The following is a 16979-nucleotide window of genomic DNA, read 5'->3' as shown; positions in this document are numbered from 1 at the left end:
AATCCTTGAAAACACCTTATATAGCAGTCAGACCATTCCTAAGCAATTCAAATAACTAGTCACCAGTCAGTCATCCCAGGTAGGACTAAGTAGCCCTTAGCCAATATTCATATCCAGACATACCAATGTGGCAAATACAAATAGAACTAGACCAAATTTAAGCAATTACATTATTTTCTAGCTACCCAGAATTCAAGCCATCAAACATTCACAACCAAAGAATAGATCTGACACTTCCTTTGTAAGAAACCAATCTAGGTGAGGTCAAAGAATCTAAACAGCCCAAGAAAGGAGGAAAGATTTTGATTTTTTAACACAACAGTATCTAACCTCTATCTTAACCAACAAATTGTTGACATACTGGGGGTTGGGGCAAAATATGGGTCATGCAAGCAAAGTCATCAATGGTATGTTTACAAAAATAATCTCAATTGTTGAATAAAATGCAGTGGTATAATTAAGGCCCAAAACATATCAAATTGGCTTTGATATTCTATAGAACAGTCATCACCCCACCCCGCTCTCAACTACACTTCATCACAAATATGACAGTGCTTGAATTTCCCAAAATGAATAAGGGAAGTTATGGAAATTAGTAAAACTTGATGTCATGTAACCCTTAGCCACAGTTAACAAATCATACTATAGCATCATGTTTTCTTCTTTAGCTCCTTCCCTCTCATGCAAAAATTTCCCTTACCCCTTTTCCTTGCCAACTTTATCTATCGTTTGTTACTGAGCCTGTAGAGACATAATGTTCCCCATTTCCTAACCATAGTTAGGAGATCGGGTAAACCATGAGGGCACATGCTTGCTTCCACTTCTTCGCCCAGGTCAGGAGACCTTGCACTTCTTCACACGGGTGATAATGAGATCTTATACTAGTAAAGAATTACGTCTGAACTAACATTATCCACAGGTAGCTCAAACCAGAGTCTGTAAACTGCTCCTAGCCAGGGCTGCAAACTCCAGTTTGAAACCACATCCAGCATTTTCTTAAGTTCAGTCATAACAGACAAACATGATTAGCCCTAAAAGGAGACAGGATGGAAGAATGTGAATACAAAAAGGGAGAAAGAGGGAGAGAGCTATGAGTGTGAGAGGACACAAGTCGCTTACAATGTTCTAACCATGGTTAGTGTTGCATCTGCACAGGTTCACTTATACATGGACTAACATTAACAAAAAGTTAAATAAACCTAGAGTTTGCTCTTGCTGATAATTTGAAAACTGGATGGCAGGGTGAGAGAATTGTGCACAACGAGTGGAAGTACAAAATCTTACACCCTGATATTCCCTTGACTATAGTTGTGGGGATGGCAGCTATAGGTTTGCACTGAATGAAAATGACCAAGAACATTTAATCTCCATATCATATGGGACTTACATTTTCAAGTAATTCAAAGAGCTTATTTCAATTATATTGCTTGAGCTCAGTTCAAACCAAGTTTTAAAAGGAACAAAACACCTAACATTAGACCATCATGTGTCCTACAGTAAAAGACAAGCTGTGTAAATTTTATATAATGAGGAACAACATTATCAAGTGTAAGAAAGCATTTAGTGATTTAAAAAAAATCATAGTCATAGAAAAAGATTTTATTTAAATGATCAAAGAAGAATTTCCATCAAAAAAAATTCAAACTGCTAACTAAAACAAAGCAACCCCTCTTGGAAAATCATCCAGGGTACACCCTTTCTAGTTTATTATGTACTAAAAATATGCTGAGGTGTGGAAGTTTATTCAAAAGTATTTTAGCAATTTGATCAGTTTGATATAAAAGCAAGATTAGGCACTGCTCATTTCCCCCCCTATTGATTGTTCTCTAACATTGTGCATTATTTCCAATGAAAACCTAATTAGGAAAAATTGTGGGGTGATAAATTATCATGGTCATTTAACTTTGCTGGAACAACTTTCATGTAAAAGTAGCACAGTCTGTATGGAAGAGTATCAAGAAACACAAGTAAACAGTACATAGCAACAAGAACCATGCCAGTTTGCATGATGACTAAAATGAGGTATTGTCTTTATTTTTCTTGACTTCCTACTTCACATTTGTAATTGAACATAGTTGAGGGATAACCTGTTACTTTCAAGTCTAATTCCAACTGTATCGCTGTGAGAATACGAAAATAGTTTATTTAATTTTTCATTATTTTGTGTGTTTCTGGTAGCCTTAGTAGAGCTGCCCCCCTCCCCCGCCAAAAAAGGGAGAACAGCAACATTTTGATATGTGCAACTATTTCATTTCAGTCCATGGGCAAAGGAAGATACTAACTAGAATGTTATCTCTGCCAACATATTTATATCTACAAGTCACTCAACTATAGACTTATGATAGGGAACAGTTTTGCTATAAGCAAACCAACAATGGAGAGCTGCACTATTGCCACGTTAAATCATGACTATAAATTTGCAGTGTTGTAGTGAGCAAGCTTCCCATGTTTTTGCCATGATTCTTTGATAAACGTTTAGAATGGTCCTATGGTGAACTCTTAAGGGATTTTCCCAGGATTTCTGGACTACGTTCTGAATTCCACATTTTTCTGCATACCTTTGTTTTCCTTCCCAGTGCTTTAGTGATTGGCACTGGCTATCAGTGTTACTATGGGGAATGACTAATCTAATGTAGGTGGATTGCAAGGACATGATTTACTGCTACTCCAATCATCATTACAACACACCAGATGAATGCCCCTCTCTATCTCAGAAGAAAGTGTAGGATATGGTTACCCAGTCACTAGCTCTAATAATTTTCCCTCTTCCTCAAGATTCCTGAACATATCCCCTGGGGTTCTACAAGCAGAGAGGTGGCATTCTTTCCATGCTTGTCTCATTCTACAGTCAGTCATCACATGCTGGAGTGCTGGCATGGGATGGAAGCAGGGCTTTGCTGCAAATTGCATTTTCCCCTAACTCACCGCCCCTGCAACATGCTGCAGACCTCACTCTTTTGGTGAAACCCACCAGACTTTTCATTTCTCTAGGAATCTTTGTAGCTGTGGCGAATTACACTCTGAACAGATCAAGATGCATTATACATTTTGTTGTTTGCAGCTCATTTTACAAAATATTCCTATAGCCTATCTAGTCCTTACTCAGACTACCAGATTAACACAACATTACTGTGCATAATCTTATCCCCTAATGTCTATACAGAACTTGGTTGATCACACCAAGATAGACCTCTATTGATCATCAGGTTGGTGTAGGCTCATCTTGTGCTAGATCTGACAGCGATTTGCTATGGTTCTGGTTTATTATTTTATTTTTTATTGTATTAAATTTATATCCCACTCTCCCCAGGAAAAACCAGGCTCAGTCTTACTTGTGTTTCTCTAATTTCCTGCCTAATTGTCATATCCCTTAATACTTCAAAAAGAAGAATTGGGTTTTATATGCCAATTTTCTCAAGAATAAGTCATAGACTAATCTTATCTCCTTTTTTGAGAAAGTTACTACCTTTCTGGATCAGGGGAATGCTGTAGACACAGTTTATCTAGATTTCAGTAAGGCTTTTGATAAGGTTCCACATAGTATTCTAGTTGACAAATTGGGAAAATGTGGGTTAGATCCTAGTATTGTTACGTGGATCTGCAACTGGTTGAGAGATCGTACCCAAAGAGTGCTAGTTAACTGTTCCTCATCTTTAACTTGGAGAGAAGTGACTAGTGGAATTCCTCAGGGATCTGTGTTGGGCCCTGTGTTGTTCAACATCTTTATAAATGAACTGGATGAAAGAATAGAGGGGATGCTTATTAAATTTGCGGATGATAAGAAATTGGGAGTGGTAGCAAATACGGTAGAAGACAGAGCCAAGATGCAGGATGATCTTGAGGGCTAGAACTAATAAAATGCACTTCAACAAAGACAAATGTAAAGTTCTGCATTTAGGTAGGAAAAATCAAATGCATAATGATAGGATGGGGGAGACTTGTCTGAGCAGTAGTGTGTGTGAAAAGGATATTGGGGTCTTAGTAGACCAAACATTGAACATGAGTCAGCATGGTGCGGTAGCTAAAAAGGCAAATGCGATCTTGGGCTGCATCAACAGAAGTATAGTGTCCAGATCACGCGAAGTGATGGTATCGCTTTACTCTGCTCTGGTCAGACCTCACCTAGAGTACTGTGTTCAGTTTTGGGCACTACAATTTAAGAAAGATGTAGACAAACTGGAATGTGTCCAGAGGAGGTCAACAAAGGTGGTGAGGGTTCTGGAGACCAAGTCCTATGAAGAAAGGTTGAAGGAGCTGGGTATGTTTAGCCTGAAGAGAAGAAGACTGAGAGGGGATATGATAACCATGTTCAAATACTGAAGGGGCTGTCATATAGAGGATGGTGCCGAGTTGTTTTCTGTTGCCCAAGGTCGGACCAGAACCAACGAGTTGAAATTAAATCAAAAGAGTTTCCGACTAGACATTAGGAAGAATTTTCTAACAGTCAGAATGTTTCCTCCGTGGAACAGGGTTCCTCAGGAGGTGGTAAGCTCTCCTTCCCTGGAGGTTTTTAAAAAGAGGTTAGATGGCCATCTGTCAGCAATGCTGATTCTGTGACCTTAGGCAGATGATGAGAGGGAGGGCATCTTGGCCATCTTCTTGTCACTAGGGGTGTGTGTGTGTGGGGGAAGTAGTTGTGAATTTCCTGCATTGTGCAGGGGGTTGGACTTGATGACACTCGTGGTCCCTTCCAACTCTATGATTCTACCTTTTAAGGAGAATCAAACTGGCTTACAATCGCCTTCCCTTTCTCTCCCCACGATAGACATCTGGTAAGGTAGGTGGGGCTGAGAGAGTTCTGAGAGAACGTGTCTAGCCCAAGGTCACCCAGCAGGCTTCATGTGGAGTGGAGAAACCAACCTGGTTCACCAGATTAGAGTCTGCCACTCATGTGGAGGAGTGGGGAATCAAACCCAGTTCTCCATATTAGAGTCCATCGCTCTTAACCACTAAACCACACTCAGCCCCACCTACCTCACAAGGTGCCTGATGTTGGGGGGGGGGGGATGAAGGCAATTGTAAGCCACTTTGAGACTCCTTACAGTAGAGAAAAATAGGGGTATAAAAACCATCTTCTCTTCTTCAATATCAATATGATTACTCTTCTGATAGGTGACCTTGGGCCAGTCATGCACACTCAAGTCTGCCTCACAGGGTTGATGTGAAAGTAAAATGGAGGAAAAGAAAACAACCGGGAGAAAGGAAGGATATAAATGAAATAAATGTGAGTGCCCATTGCAGCAGCTTCCTTTCTGCCACCCTCTACTATGGTGCTCTACTTGGAGAGAACTCAGAATCAGAGTAAGGGTTGATACACCCAGCCCTCTCTGTCACCAGCAGGTGACTAGCAGTTGTTGCAGGAGCTGTCTGTTGCGACGGCTGACTCCTGAGGGATTGCTGATCGACATGGGACCCAGCAGCAAGGCAAAGCCTTGGCACAACTCCATCCCAGCTCCTGCTGCAAAGGCTCTTCTCCCACTGGACCAGGTAAGTGTGCCAGATCCAGGGCTGCTACTGGAGAAGAGGCTGGGTGAGGGGCCACACCCAAATTAATAAAAATCTAAAGCATGTTAAAATAGAGAAAACTATGCACATAATTCATCAAACTACATCAAATTTCAAAAGTGCAATTTAGCCGAAAACCTCAATAGCATTCACAAGTACATCTGCTTACTATTTCTACTATCAAATTTCCTAGTCTTTACTGAAATACAATTAGAATAATAGAATCCTAAAGCTGGAAGGGGCCATACAGGCAATTTAGTCCAACCACTTGCTCAATGCAGGATCAGCTTAAAGCGTACCTGACAAGTGCTTGTCCAGCCACTGCTTGAAGAGTGCCAGAGAGGAGGAGCTCATCCCCTCCCTAGGCAGCCAATTCCACTGTTGAACAACTCAGAGTAAATCCCCCCCTAACATCCACCCAGTAACTTTCTGCCCATACTTTATACCCATTATTGCAAGTCCTACCCTCTGATGCCAACAGGAACAGTTCTCTGCACTCCTCTAAGTGACGGCCTTTGAAATACTTAAAGAGGTGCATACCATCTGGCCTGGGAGATTTGTACTTATCCAGTGCAGTGAGGTACTTCTCAACAAACTCTATGTCCACTTCAACCAGCAGCCTGGATGCCATCCCTTGCCTACTACCATTTCTAGATGAGCCTGTTCGCCTGTTCAGGGGAAAAATGAGGCAAAATAGGCCTTGAGCCTTTCTCCTGTCCGAGTTTCTACATTTTCACCCAACAGTGGGCCTATCACCTCTTTTCCCTTGCATTTTTTCTCACATATCTGAATAAGCTTTTCTTGTAGTAGCAAAGCCTCCCTGGCCAGCCTCAGCTCACTGTGAGCTTTGGCCTCTCTGATGGCTGATCTACAGTGCCTAGCAACCCACAGATACTCTTCTTTAGAGGTATGTCCTTCTGTCCATTCCTTGAACATTTCCTTTTTTTTCCTTAGCTCATCATGGAGTTCTCTGTTCATCCACAGTGGTTTCTTGGATCCCCTACCAGGTTTCCTTCTTGTCAGAATAGTAATGGATTGAGATTGCAAGAGCTCTTGTTTTAGGAAAACCCACCCTTCACTTGCTTCTTTCCCTTCCAGCAGCTTTGCCCATGGAATAACTCTCATCATGCCTCTGCATTAATTAAAGTCTGCCCTAAAATCTAACAGACACGTGTGGCTATGAATTTCCTTAGTCCCCCACTGCAAAAGGAATTCTAGGAGGACATGGTCACTTCTCCCTAGGGTCCCTACCACCTTCAAGCCTTCTACCAACTCTTGCCTGTTGGCTAATATTGGCTAATATTAAGACAAGTATGGCTGAGCCCCTCGTAGCTACCTCCACCATTTGAAAAAGGAAGTTGTGAGCCAGTTAGGCCAGGAAGTTGTGTGACTGTGGATGCTTAGCAGAGCTTAGCACAACTCAGTGAAGTTGAAGTGACCCATAACTACCAGGTCATGTTGTTTGGATAAACTGTCAAGCTGCTCAAGGAGGGCAGCATCCCTCCTTGAATGGGACCAGTGGTCTAACAGTGGCAACCATGAATGTAATTCTGGCAACCAGTAATATGAGATTTCATTGCAGAGATTACATTTTTTAGAAGTGGCCACAAGATAGGGAGCCACAGTACATTTCTTTTAAAGTGGTGCCAAGGTACCAGGCTCAGTGTCATAGGTACAAAGAAATATTACTACAAATACACACACACCACCCATCCCTACTTACGAAACCTCTCAGAGCAGTCTATCTGGTTCCAGAGACCATCATTCTAAATCGGTTCCAAATTTTCATTGCAACTTTTGTGTGCTGCAATGCATTTCAATGGAGCCCTTGAAAGTCAATTGGTATTACTGGCACCCATTATATCTAATAGATATTCCAACCACTCCAGTTGTTCCCAATGGGCAATCCTGTCATTCATTTTAGTACCTCCCACCTTGTTAAATTGGTTTGGGTTGGATTCTCTACTTTGACATTGGTTGTGTTAAGTTTGCCACATTGCTCCCTGGTTCTGCTAGGCTTGTTGGTTCTGTTTGCATTGGGAGGCTTTTAGCTAGTGGTTACTTTGCTTGGTGTCCATGGCTTTGGCTATTCTTTGCTCAGGAGAAAGCATAGAATTTTTCCCCCATAGGAAAAAAATGGAGGATGGCTGGGGGCATCTTGTTCAGGGGCCCATAGAATTGGAGCTCTTAGTCCAATTCACTTGAAACTTGGAGATTGCTTAGTGGACAGGCACCTTCAGTTCCACTGTAATTTTGGTGCCACTTGCTCAAAGAACAGCCCCTCCAGCCCTCCAGAATAATTCCCCATAGGGAATAATGGAGCCAAATAATATTGGAATCCCCAAAACACCCAGATCCAAATACAAAATCTGTATTTAGGACCTGAATAACCAGGAATACTGCTATTTTTGGCTCCCTGATAACTGGAATTGAAAAATCCAGATTTTTTTCATTGTGTACATCCCTAGTCACCATGCCTCAGCTTTTACCTAGTCATACAGCTGTTGTGGGACTAAAAGGGAATATTAAGCAGGCTGATCTGAACTCCTTGAAAAAACAAAGGTATCTGTGACAACACAATTATTCACCTAATTCTTTCTTTCCAGTAATATGCCAATACATTATTTGCCAAGCATTACGTTGTAAATGAAGAAGAAGCTGCATCTTCAGGATTTAGGCTCACCCTCAAAAGCATCCCTACAAAAATACAGATGTAGTTAGGACATAAGTATACAATAATAGGATGCATACAGCATATTTTGAAAGCTCATATGCGGTTTAAATACATTAGATTGGACTCTACTGGGTGTTCTGCTGGCACAAGAAGGAAGAGATGTCTCTATTGACACCTGAGCAAACCACGAGGATTAGAGTGAGGAGGGGACCTGGATAACATTGCACCAGCAAACAAGTTGTTGGATTTCACCCATTAACTCAATAATTACTTTACACCCCTGTAAAGTAGGCCAGTATAAATCCAACACTGCACAGGGAAGACTGAGAGGAATAATTGTTAGCCTAACACTACCAAGTTATTGGATGTGACTATGGACATGAGAGACAAAACAATACATACCTCCTATCAGTTGATGAAAAACTATTTATTTCATGTCAAAAGGGAATTACAGACCAGCAAATCTAGTATGTGAACCTAATTAAGCCTGGTCACAAATTCAAAACTCAGCTCCCCATTAATTCTCTAATGACGTTACTTATGTAAAATTCATATGAGAGCATCTTCACACAAAAGGCTTTCCCGACTGCCACCATGATTTGTATGATCACAACCACCTTTTTAAAAAAATCTTCCCAGCTAGAGCACAAACCTGAACGCCTCAGATATTATTGGGGCTGAATGTACAAAATGGTCCGTAATATCATAAACGTTCATTTCCCCACAGTACACTTCCAAAAGTTTTAGATGACAAACATCTATGCAGAATGCCACCATATCTCTACCAAACTCCAAGGATTCCTAAATTCAGGATCAGCTCTACTAAGGTGCAAGCTTCCAGATCTGACTCTCAGTTAACTCAACCAATACTAAACCAGCAAAAAAACTGGCACGGTGACTTCAAAAATAGGAAAAGAGTGATTGTGCAAGAAACCCACATCCAGCCAAGACGAAATCCAAACCAGAGCAAGAAGTGGTGGTAGCCCTGCCCAACATCCGGCAGCCAGAAGGCAGGCAGTGCCCTGAAAGCTTTTTGGACAGGCTCAACCGTGAATCAGAAAGCTTCCTTCCTCACCAAAGGCACAACAGCGCTGAGATCCCCCCCCTTCCTGGGCAGGTGTCTTAGGTCCGTTTGAAACAATGGGAGAACACACCTGGAAAAGCGCCTGCATCCCGCTCCTCATCTGCCCACAGGTGACAGAGAAGCGCCATCTCCACACCTTGTCTGGCTTAGGAAAGGACCGCGGGAGACTGCCAGCTCGACCACACCCGCCCCCCTCCTGCCAGCCAAGGTAGCCCCTTCCCAGGTTAAGAAGGTGCCTCCTAGGTGGAAGTGAACAGACAGGAGTCTCACGAGCGGGCGGCCGACTCCCCCCACCCCCGAGCGACAGCCAGGCAGGCAGGCAGGCAGGCAAAGGACGAAGGAAGGAGCCGCCCGCACCTGTCACTCCGAGGGGCCCTCGAGCCTCGCCCTCCTCCCTGCCTCCCGCTGCTCGCTCGCTCGCTCCCCTCCCCTCACCAGGTGTCGCCCTTGCGGAGAGCCGTTTTGAGCAACGCCGCGATGTCCGAGCGTTGGGTCTCGAGGTCCGCCGCGCCTCCCTCCGCCATCTCTCCCAGCCCCGCGGCGGCGGCAGCTGCGAAACTGACGGCAGCAGGAGAGGAGGCGGCGGCGGCGATGACAGGAGCGGCGGCAGGAGCGGGCCGCGCTGCATGCTGGGAGTGACGCCGCGCGGCGACCGGGGAAACGCCCTCCACGATCCCCTCCCACCACGGCAGCTCGAGAGATGGAAGCGGCGGGCGGACGAAGGAAGCGAGAAGAAGGTTTCGTCGAGGGAAAGAGCGGCGTGTTTAAGCGAGAACGCCACCAAGCGGATGGGAAGTCTTAGCAGGGATAATAAAGGCTTATTTCTTCCATCGCCCTTCCCGCGCCTCAACGGGTAATAGCTGCGCATGCGCTGTTGAGACGCTTTGGACTTGGAGAGGAGGCGGGAGAAGTAACCCTTTGGGCGCTGCCTACCTTGTATCTAAAAGCCAGCAGAGGAACCTAAAGGCGAGCGAGATCATGTTGTAGCGATCCAAACCGTGTTTGTAAGCTAATAATACTCTAATGGAAACTACGGTCGAATCTAGTGCTGCTAATTCTTATTCTCCGATTAATATAATGTACTTATTCCCAATACAATTGTTGGAAAATATTGTTAGAAGCATAATCCTATGCAGTTGCACCCCGTTGTAAACCCGCAGCGTGCTTAACAATACATATCAACAAATAACATTGAGAATGAATACGCTGCTTTTGGTTGGCTGACTGGAGTAACCTAGGATTGCATTGGGCGAGGAGGAGATCTAAGTATCAGGCATAATATTAATAAACATTATGCCTTGGTGGCAAAAGGGTGAGTGTATAGAGAGTTATTAGATCTTGACGTTCATGGTATGAATCAGTCTTAATGAGAACCAAATCTCCAATAAAATTGTAAGTCACAAGAACAGAATCCAGAACTGATCTCGCTCACTTGGGAGAGCAGTTACTCCTTGCACTCCAATAGTATTTGTAAGAAATTGGACTTTTCAAAATTAGTAGATATAGGTCAGGCAGATCCAGAGGCAGCCAAACATTCTTCATCCAAAATGATACTTAAGCCACATGCTAATTTCCACACACAATTGCAGCCATCTTGGTAACTTTCCAGCACTATGTCTCTTCCTTTACACTTGCAGACCAAGCCTCTGTGTGTTTACTCTGAAGTAAGCCCTGACCATTAAGTAAGAGTATTTAAGCTGTGAAAAAAAGCTAAAGTCCTATGTGGAAAGCTATCTAATGTATACACAAACATTAAGACTTTGGGGCAGTTTGCCAAGCCTGGTTGATGTTGCCTAGAGCAAAGCTTCTTAAACTGTGGGTCGCGACCTCATATGAGGTCGCGTAACTGAATATGGGGGTCACGAAAAATTTGGCAACAGTAAATGGTAAAATAATATGTATACCAAAGAATTGTTTTAAAATAAATTTCTTTGATTTATTATCAGTAAATGTTTGATGTGTATACAAGGGGAAAGGGGTCGCGAGTGGAAATTATTAATTTTAATAAGTTTACCAGTGTTTTCAAGAAACACAAGTGGAAGTAGAACCAGACCAGAACGTAGTCTGCAAGACAAGGTAAGCCAGGCTCTCTGACTACTAGCTTGGGTTAGAGGCTAGAGAAAGACGATTTGAATTCTCTTATGGGCTGAGAACTATCATAAAGATTGCCATTTATCATGTAGTGCCATCCTAAGCAGAATTATACCCTTCTAAATCCATAGAAGTCAGTGGAATTAGACGAGCATGTTTGTTTAGGATTGCTCTGCTGCTCATAAAATATAAGACAGTAGATATTTTTTACCTATCACTTGTTGGAGGGTGTTCACACAAACTTCGGATGGAGTTTGATGCAGTAGCTCCTCTGCAGAACATTTGGGAGTACAGAGCTCTGGATCTTCTCCAAGACAGCTATGGAGAAAAGAAAGCTCAATTTGGAATGGATTTCTAAATATTGTTAAAATAAAAGCCCAGGTCCTTGTGTGTTTAACTGATAAGTTGGGAGAGCACAGAGACACATAGTAATGCCTATTACTTTGTCCTCAGGTGAGAGCCTTTAAACACATCCTAAGTGTGTTTACTTAGAATTAAGCCCCACTAAGTTCAATTGAGTTTGCTCACAGCAGTGTGTGTCTAGGATTTCATCTTCAGTGTACAATATCTAAGATTTATCCAGCTCTATACTGTGATGGCCCTGACCTGGATGGCCCAGGCTAGCCTGATCTCGTCAGATCTCAGAAGCTAAGCAGGGTCAGCCGTGGTTAGTATTTGGATGGGAGACCACCAAGAAATACCAGGGTTGCTGTGCAGAGGAAAGCACTGGCAAACCACCTCTGTTAGTCTCTTGCCATGAAAACCCCAAAAGGGGTCGCCATAAGTAGGCTGCGACTTGACGGCACTTTACACATACATACATACTGGGATGAGTTTAGCACAAGAGGTTCCAGCTTCCTTAGTAAAGTTGATAACCTGAACTTGTCACAAATGTATGGCACTCCTTGATAAAAAGAGTTTTTGGTAAGAAAGAAATGATAAAAAGTCATCATTCTTGTACTCAGATCTATAATGGAGTAGTAGCATGGAGCTGGGAGTGTATGCAAGAATGAGGAAAAAAAATACTCAGGAGAGTTATTGTGATCCAGTGCATGGACTGGAACTGAGGAATCTCAGTGGGGAGAACACAGTCTTAGAAATGGGTACACCACTAATCTCACTTTCATATCGTGACAATGGTCAGTTTCCTTAGATGTGTAGATAGGGAGAAACTCCATCATTCAACTATACAACATTGCCAGAGTGTGCATGCACATATAACATCTGCACATACTATACCACACTTGCTGTGCGTTGGTAGGTGGCATATGCTTACCACATTTCTTAATGGTGAAAATTCTGTACAGTACTTCGCATCTTCTATAATACATGTAACAACTGGTTTTAAAGGGCAAAAAATGTAAATTCCTTCATAATTCCTCAATCATAAATACAAAAGATGAACTTTAATGTCTGATAATTGTAAGTAAATGTAGGAATGGGGAAGGAGGAAAGTCTTATGAAAACCTGTACTAAAAACGACTTGGGCCTAGTTGAAGATACATATACAGTTATTATTGTAGGTTGCAGCTCCACAAAGACGGTTGTGTGCAGCTCACATCTACTGGGAACAGTCCTATTTCCAGAAATGGGGTTGTTGACAAATCTGATATTTATTTTCCCTCAATACTGTGATTTTTGAATAGAGACACATGAAGCTTCCTTAGAAGGCATCACATTCAAAATCTTCAAACCATGGTGCTGGTATATGAAGAATAGATAATATCAGGTGTATGCAGAAGTTATTGTTTCTGCGTAGTATCTGCTGCAGAGCTGATAAAGCTACTGATGGAGTCACTCTAGCCGTGCTTCCTATCTTGACGAGCGATATCCTTTAAAGGAACCTAAAGCTGGTATAGTGTAGCAGTGGTCAGTGTCGAGCTAGGTGTCGTAGAGTTCTGGTTCAGATCTCCGCTCAGCCATGAGACCCTTTAGGTGACTTTTACTCTTTTTCCGTTTTATCTAAATTTTGTTGTTGTTGTTGTTGTTGTTGTTATGGTAAAATAGGGAGGTCTAGGAGCGTCGTGGCACAGAGTGGTAAGCTGCAGTACTGCAGTCAAAAGCTCTGCTCACGACCTGAGTTTGATCCCAATGGAAGTCGGTTTCAGGTAGCCAGCTCAAGGTTGACTCAGCCTTCCATCCTTCCGAGGTTTATAATTTCCCCAGGAGTCAATGGGCAATACCAGATATCTAGGCAAAGTATGACATTTCTCTGTCCCTCCCTGGAAAATTTGCAAGTTCACAAGATTTGTTTTTGATCCAATCTCCAGCATCAGCAACATGGCTAAAGTGGGGATCGGGAGATGTTCCTTGGACTGGTTTAAATCATTCCTCATGGATAAGACTCAAAGGGTCACCATTGGAGACCAGCTGTCTTCAGTGTGGGAGTTGTCTTGTGGGGTTCCACAGGGCGCAATATTATCCTGCATTGTCGAAGGCTTTCACGGTCAGAGTTCATTGGTTCTTGTAGGTTATCCGGGCTGTGTAACCGTGGTCTTGGAATTTTCTTTCCTGACGTTTCGCCAGCAACTGTGGCAGGCATCTTCAGAGTAATAACACTGAAGGACAGTGTCTCTCAGTGTCAAGGGTGTAGGAAGACTCTTCCTACACCCTTGACACTGAGAGACACTGTCCTTCAGTGTTACTACTCTGAAGATGCCTGCCACAGTTGCTGGCGAAACGTCAGGAAAGAAAATTCCAAGACCACGGTTACACAGCCCGGATAACCTACAAGAACCAATTATCCTGCATGTTAATCAACCCCTATGTTAAGCCTTTAGGGAAAAAAAAACAGTTGTGGCTTTGGAACTGAATGTCTTTGAAGTCAATTTGGAAACTCCAGATAGTACAGAATGGCACAGTTTAGAAATTAATGGGAGCTAGGTGGAGCATGCATATTACTCCCATTCTGCATTCACTCCATTGGCTGCCCATATTGTGTGTATGTGTTAAGTGGCGTCAAGTCGCTTCCGACTCTTTAACAGCCTTGCTCAGGTCTTGCAAATTGAGGGTTGTGGCTTCCTTTATAGAGTCAATCCATCTCTTGTTGGGTCTTCCTCTTTTCCTGCAGTCTTCAACTTTTCCTAGCATGATTGTCTTTTCCAGTGACTCTTGTCTTCTCATAATGTGACCATGTTGCCAGGCTCAATTCAAGATATTGGCTTTCATGTACAAAGCCTTGGCCTTGATCCATCGTACCTGCAGCGCTGTCTCCCTCCCTATTATCTGCCATGTCAGCTTCGTGCATCTGAACAGGGCCTTCTGCAGGTGTTACCCTGAAAATGGGCAAAATCAACAACTACTCATACACGTGCATTCTTGGTTGTGGTCCCCACCTTGTGTGGAATGGCTTGTCTGCAAAGGTCAGGGAGGCTGCCATTTTCCTGACTTTCGATAAACTATCAAAACCAAATTATTCAGGGGGGCTTTTTTATACAGATAATATGGTTGTACTGTAATGAAATGGTTCAGAAAGATACTTTGGTAAAGGGATAGGGTCTGTAGGCTATACTACTGCGTACCATGTTTTGCTGTATGTTCCTACTATGTAATTTCTGTGTTGTTTAATATGCCATGTTTAAATACTTATGCTTTGTTTCAGGTGTTTCAGATTTCTGCTTGTTTTCAGGTTTCTGCAGTCCAAGCCCTATTGCACTGTTTATTTCATGTCCCATCCTGTTGATTGTATTTGACTTACACTATATAATGTGCCTTCAGTGTCAGTGAAAAAGGTGGACTATAAATATTGTCAATACATAACTAAAACAAATGCATGTAGTAACACAATAATAGTAAATATTTGAGAGAAACAGCCATATTTATTCCAAGGCACTATGACACTGGAAAAGAAAGGGTTGCAAATGGTTCTTTTCATAGGTTGGAAAGAACACAGCACTGAAATCTGCCTGCTGTGGCTTTTGAGAGCTGGGATAGGTTCCCAGAACAGCTCTGCAAAAAAAAGCACCACGTTATCCTGCTGATCTCCTGACTCTCAGTCCAAGAGAAGCAGTGTGCAAAGCTGCAATATTTGCAGTCCTCTTTTATTGTCTGGAAAAAAGATGGTTGAATTGATTTTGCCAGAAAGATCACTGTGAGGCTTTTTGCAGGATGCTTTCCTAGGTTCATAGAAGGTTGGGTGGGCTTTGAGCAAGTATTTCTATGGATTTCTCAGGAGATTGTTCTGGAGATTAATGAGTGACAGATGAAAGTGCTTTTCTCTCAGGTCACCTGTGGTCTGCTGTACAAATGGAAGAAGAGGATGAGAAGATACCCATGTCAAGGGAATGAGCTTTCTTCCAGTCAGTTTCCACATCCAAGGTTTTTTTCTTCCTCTCTGTTCTCAGCTCAGTGACTACCAGGTGTCAGCAGTTGGTGAGAGCAGTTCTTCCCACACTGGCTATTACACTCAAGGTCATTTCACAGTCATTCAACGGCCCTGCTAATTAAGTGACTGATTACAGCTGTAAGAGTTGCGGGGTGGGGGGGAAGTTTTGCTCATCTTCCAGAAAACTCTCTCTGGACAATGCCCTGATTGGTTGTAGGAGGTCAGCAGACCAGTGGCCTAAGTTTCCTATAAATGTAGACTATCCTGGTAGGCCTTACCTTCCTTTCTACCTTTTACTTCAGGAAGTATGGCTTTACCATCTGCTTTATCATAGCATCTACTTTGGAGTATGCTGCTTAACTTTGAACTGAGTTTGCCATCATTTCAAGAACTTAATACCTATGCTCTAAGAACCTTCAGTAAGCGTATCTAGGAATTCTGCTTTGTTATTTTTAAGTACTTTGAACCTTCACTGGAACTGCATTGTTTTTAAACCTTTGTCTTCATTTTCTTTATAATAAAGCTTATTTAGCTTTATGGTGTTTGGTTGCTGTGAGATGACTGGTTCTAACCCAGGGTAATATCGGTTGTTATCAAAGGAGAATCTTGTTCCAGGTCTCTGGTCTGAGACAGGGGAGCAATTTTCTCAGAATAAGATGGGCAGCCTTGACACCCCCTGGTGGAGGTTCAGTGGTAGGCTGCTTTGCATGCAGAGGGGCGCATGGCTGACTTCTGCAAGATGGAAGTATGAGATGGTGGGAACTCCAGACCCAGCCTGCGAACTTGGTCACAGCCATTCATGATTCATGTGTTCTTTCTTCCCATTGCAGTTTTCTGCTTCAGATTGGACCTTCATGCTCATGTAGCAGGAGCTTCTGCCTTTCGCCTCTCCCCCCCCCCCCCATGTTGCTATTCCAAACCAAAATGGTCAGGGGAAGCTATTTGCCAAATTGAACACCACATATAGTATCCTTCCTATCAACTCTACTCCCTGGCTCAATTCGTGGAATCTTTAAACAAATGATCCTAGGTAAGAATAGCTTTTAGCTGCTTAAGACCAGTTAGAGTAGACAACGCTGAGCTAGGTGGACCAAAGGTCTGACTGTAAAAAACAACATCATATGCTTATTGGGCATTGTTGTGTTCTGTGATTTAATTTAGAATTATGCAATTAACTATACAATACAGATATGTATTGTGTCTCTGCAGGAGTATATCGTATACCTTGCAGTTGTGGACAAGTTTACATCGGGACCACACAACGCTGCTTACAAACAAGGATAAAAGAACATGAAAGATAA

The 16979-nt window shown here is 42.7% G+C and overlaps 1 protein-coding gene across 3 annotated transcripts in view; it reads right to left on the bottom strand.

The window, feature by feature from the left end:
* The window catches only part of USP15 (ubiquitin specific peptidase 15), a 59683-nt gene extending 49860 nt beyond the window's left edge, over positions 1-9823 (bottom strand). For 2 of the 3 annotated variants that reach the window (XR_008933230.1, XM_056845926.1), the window contains exon 1: positions 9699-9799. Coding sequence is in view for 2 of the 3 variants with exons in the window: in XM_056845926.1 (XP_056701904.1) it covers positions 9699-9787 (89 nt within the window). In the remaining variant the exon portion in view is untranslated. Of the gene's footprint in view, positions 1-9698 lie in introns of all 3 variants that reach the window. The other variant, XM_056845925.1, reaches the window with a different exon arrangement.
* Between the last annotated feature and the right edge of the window lie 7156 nt (positions 9824-16979).

Source organism: Euleptes europaea, chromosome 3, assembly GCF_029931775.1.
Source record: "Euleptes europaea isolate rEulEur1 chromosome 3, rEulEur1.hap1, whole genome shotgun sequence".
Lineage (NCBI taxonomy): Eukaryota > Metazoa > Chordata > Lepidosauria > Squamata > Sphaerodactylidae > Euleptes > Euleptes europaea.
This window is presented reverse-complemented; position numbering and strand designations above follow the sequence as displayed.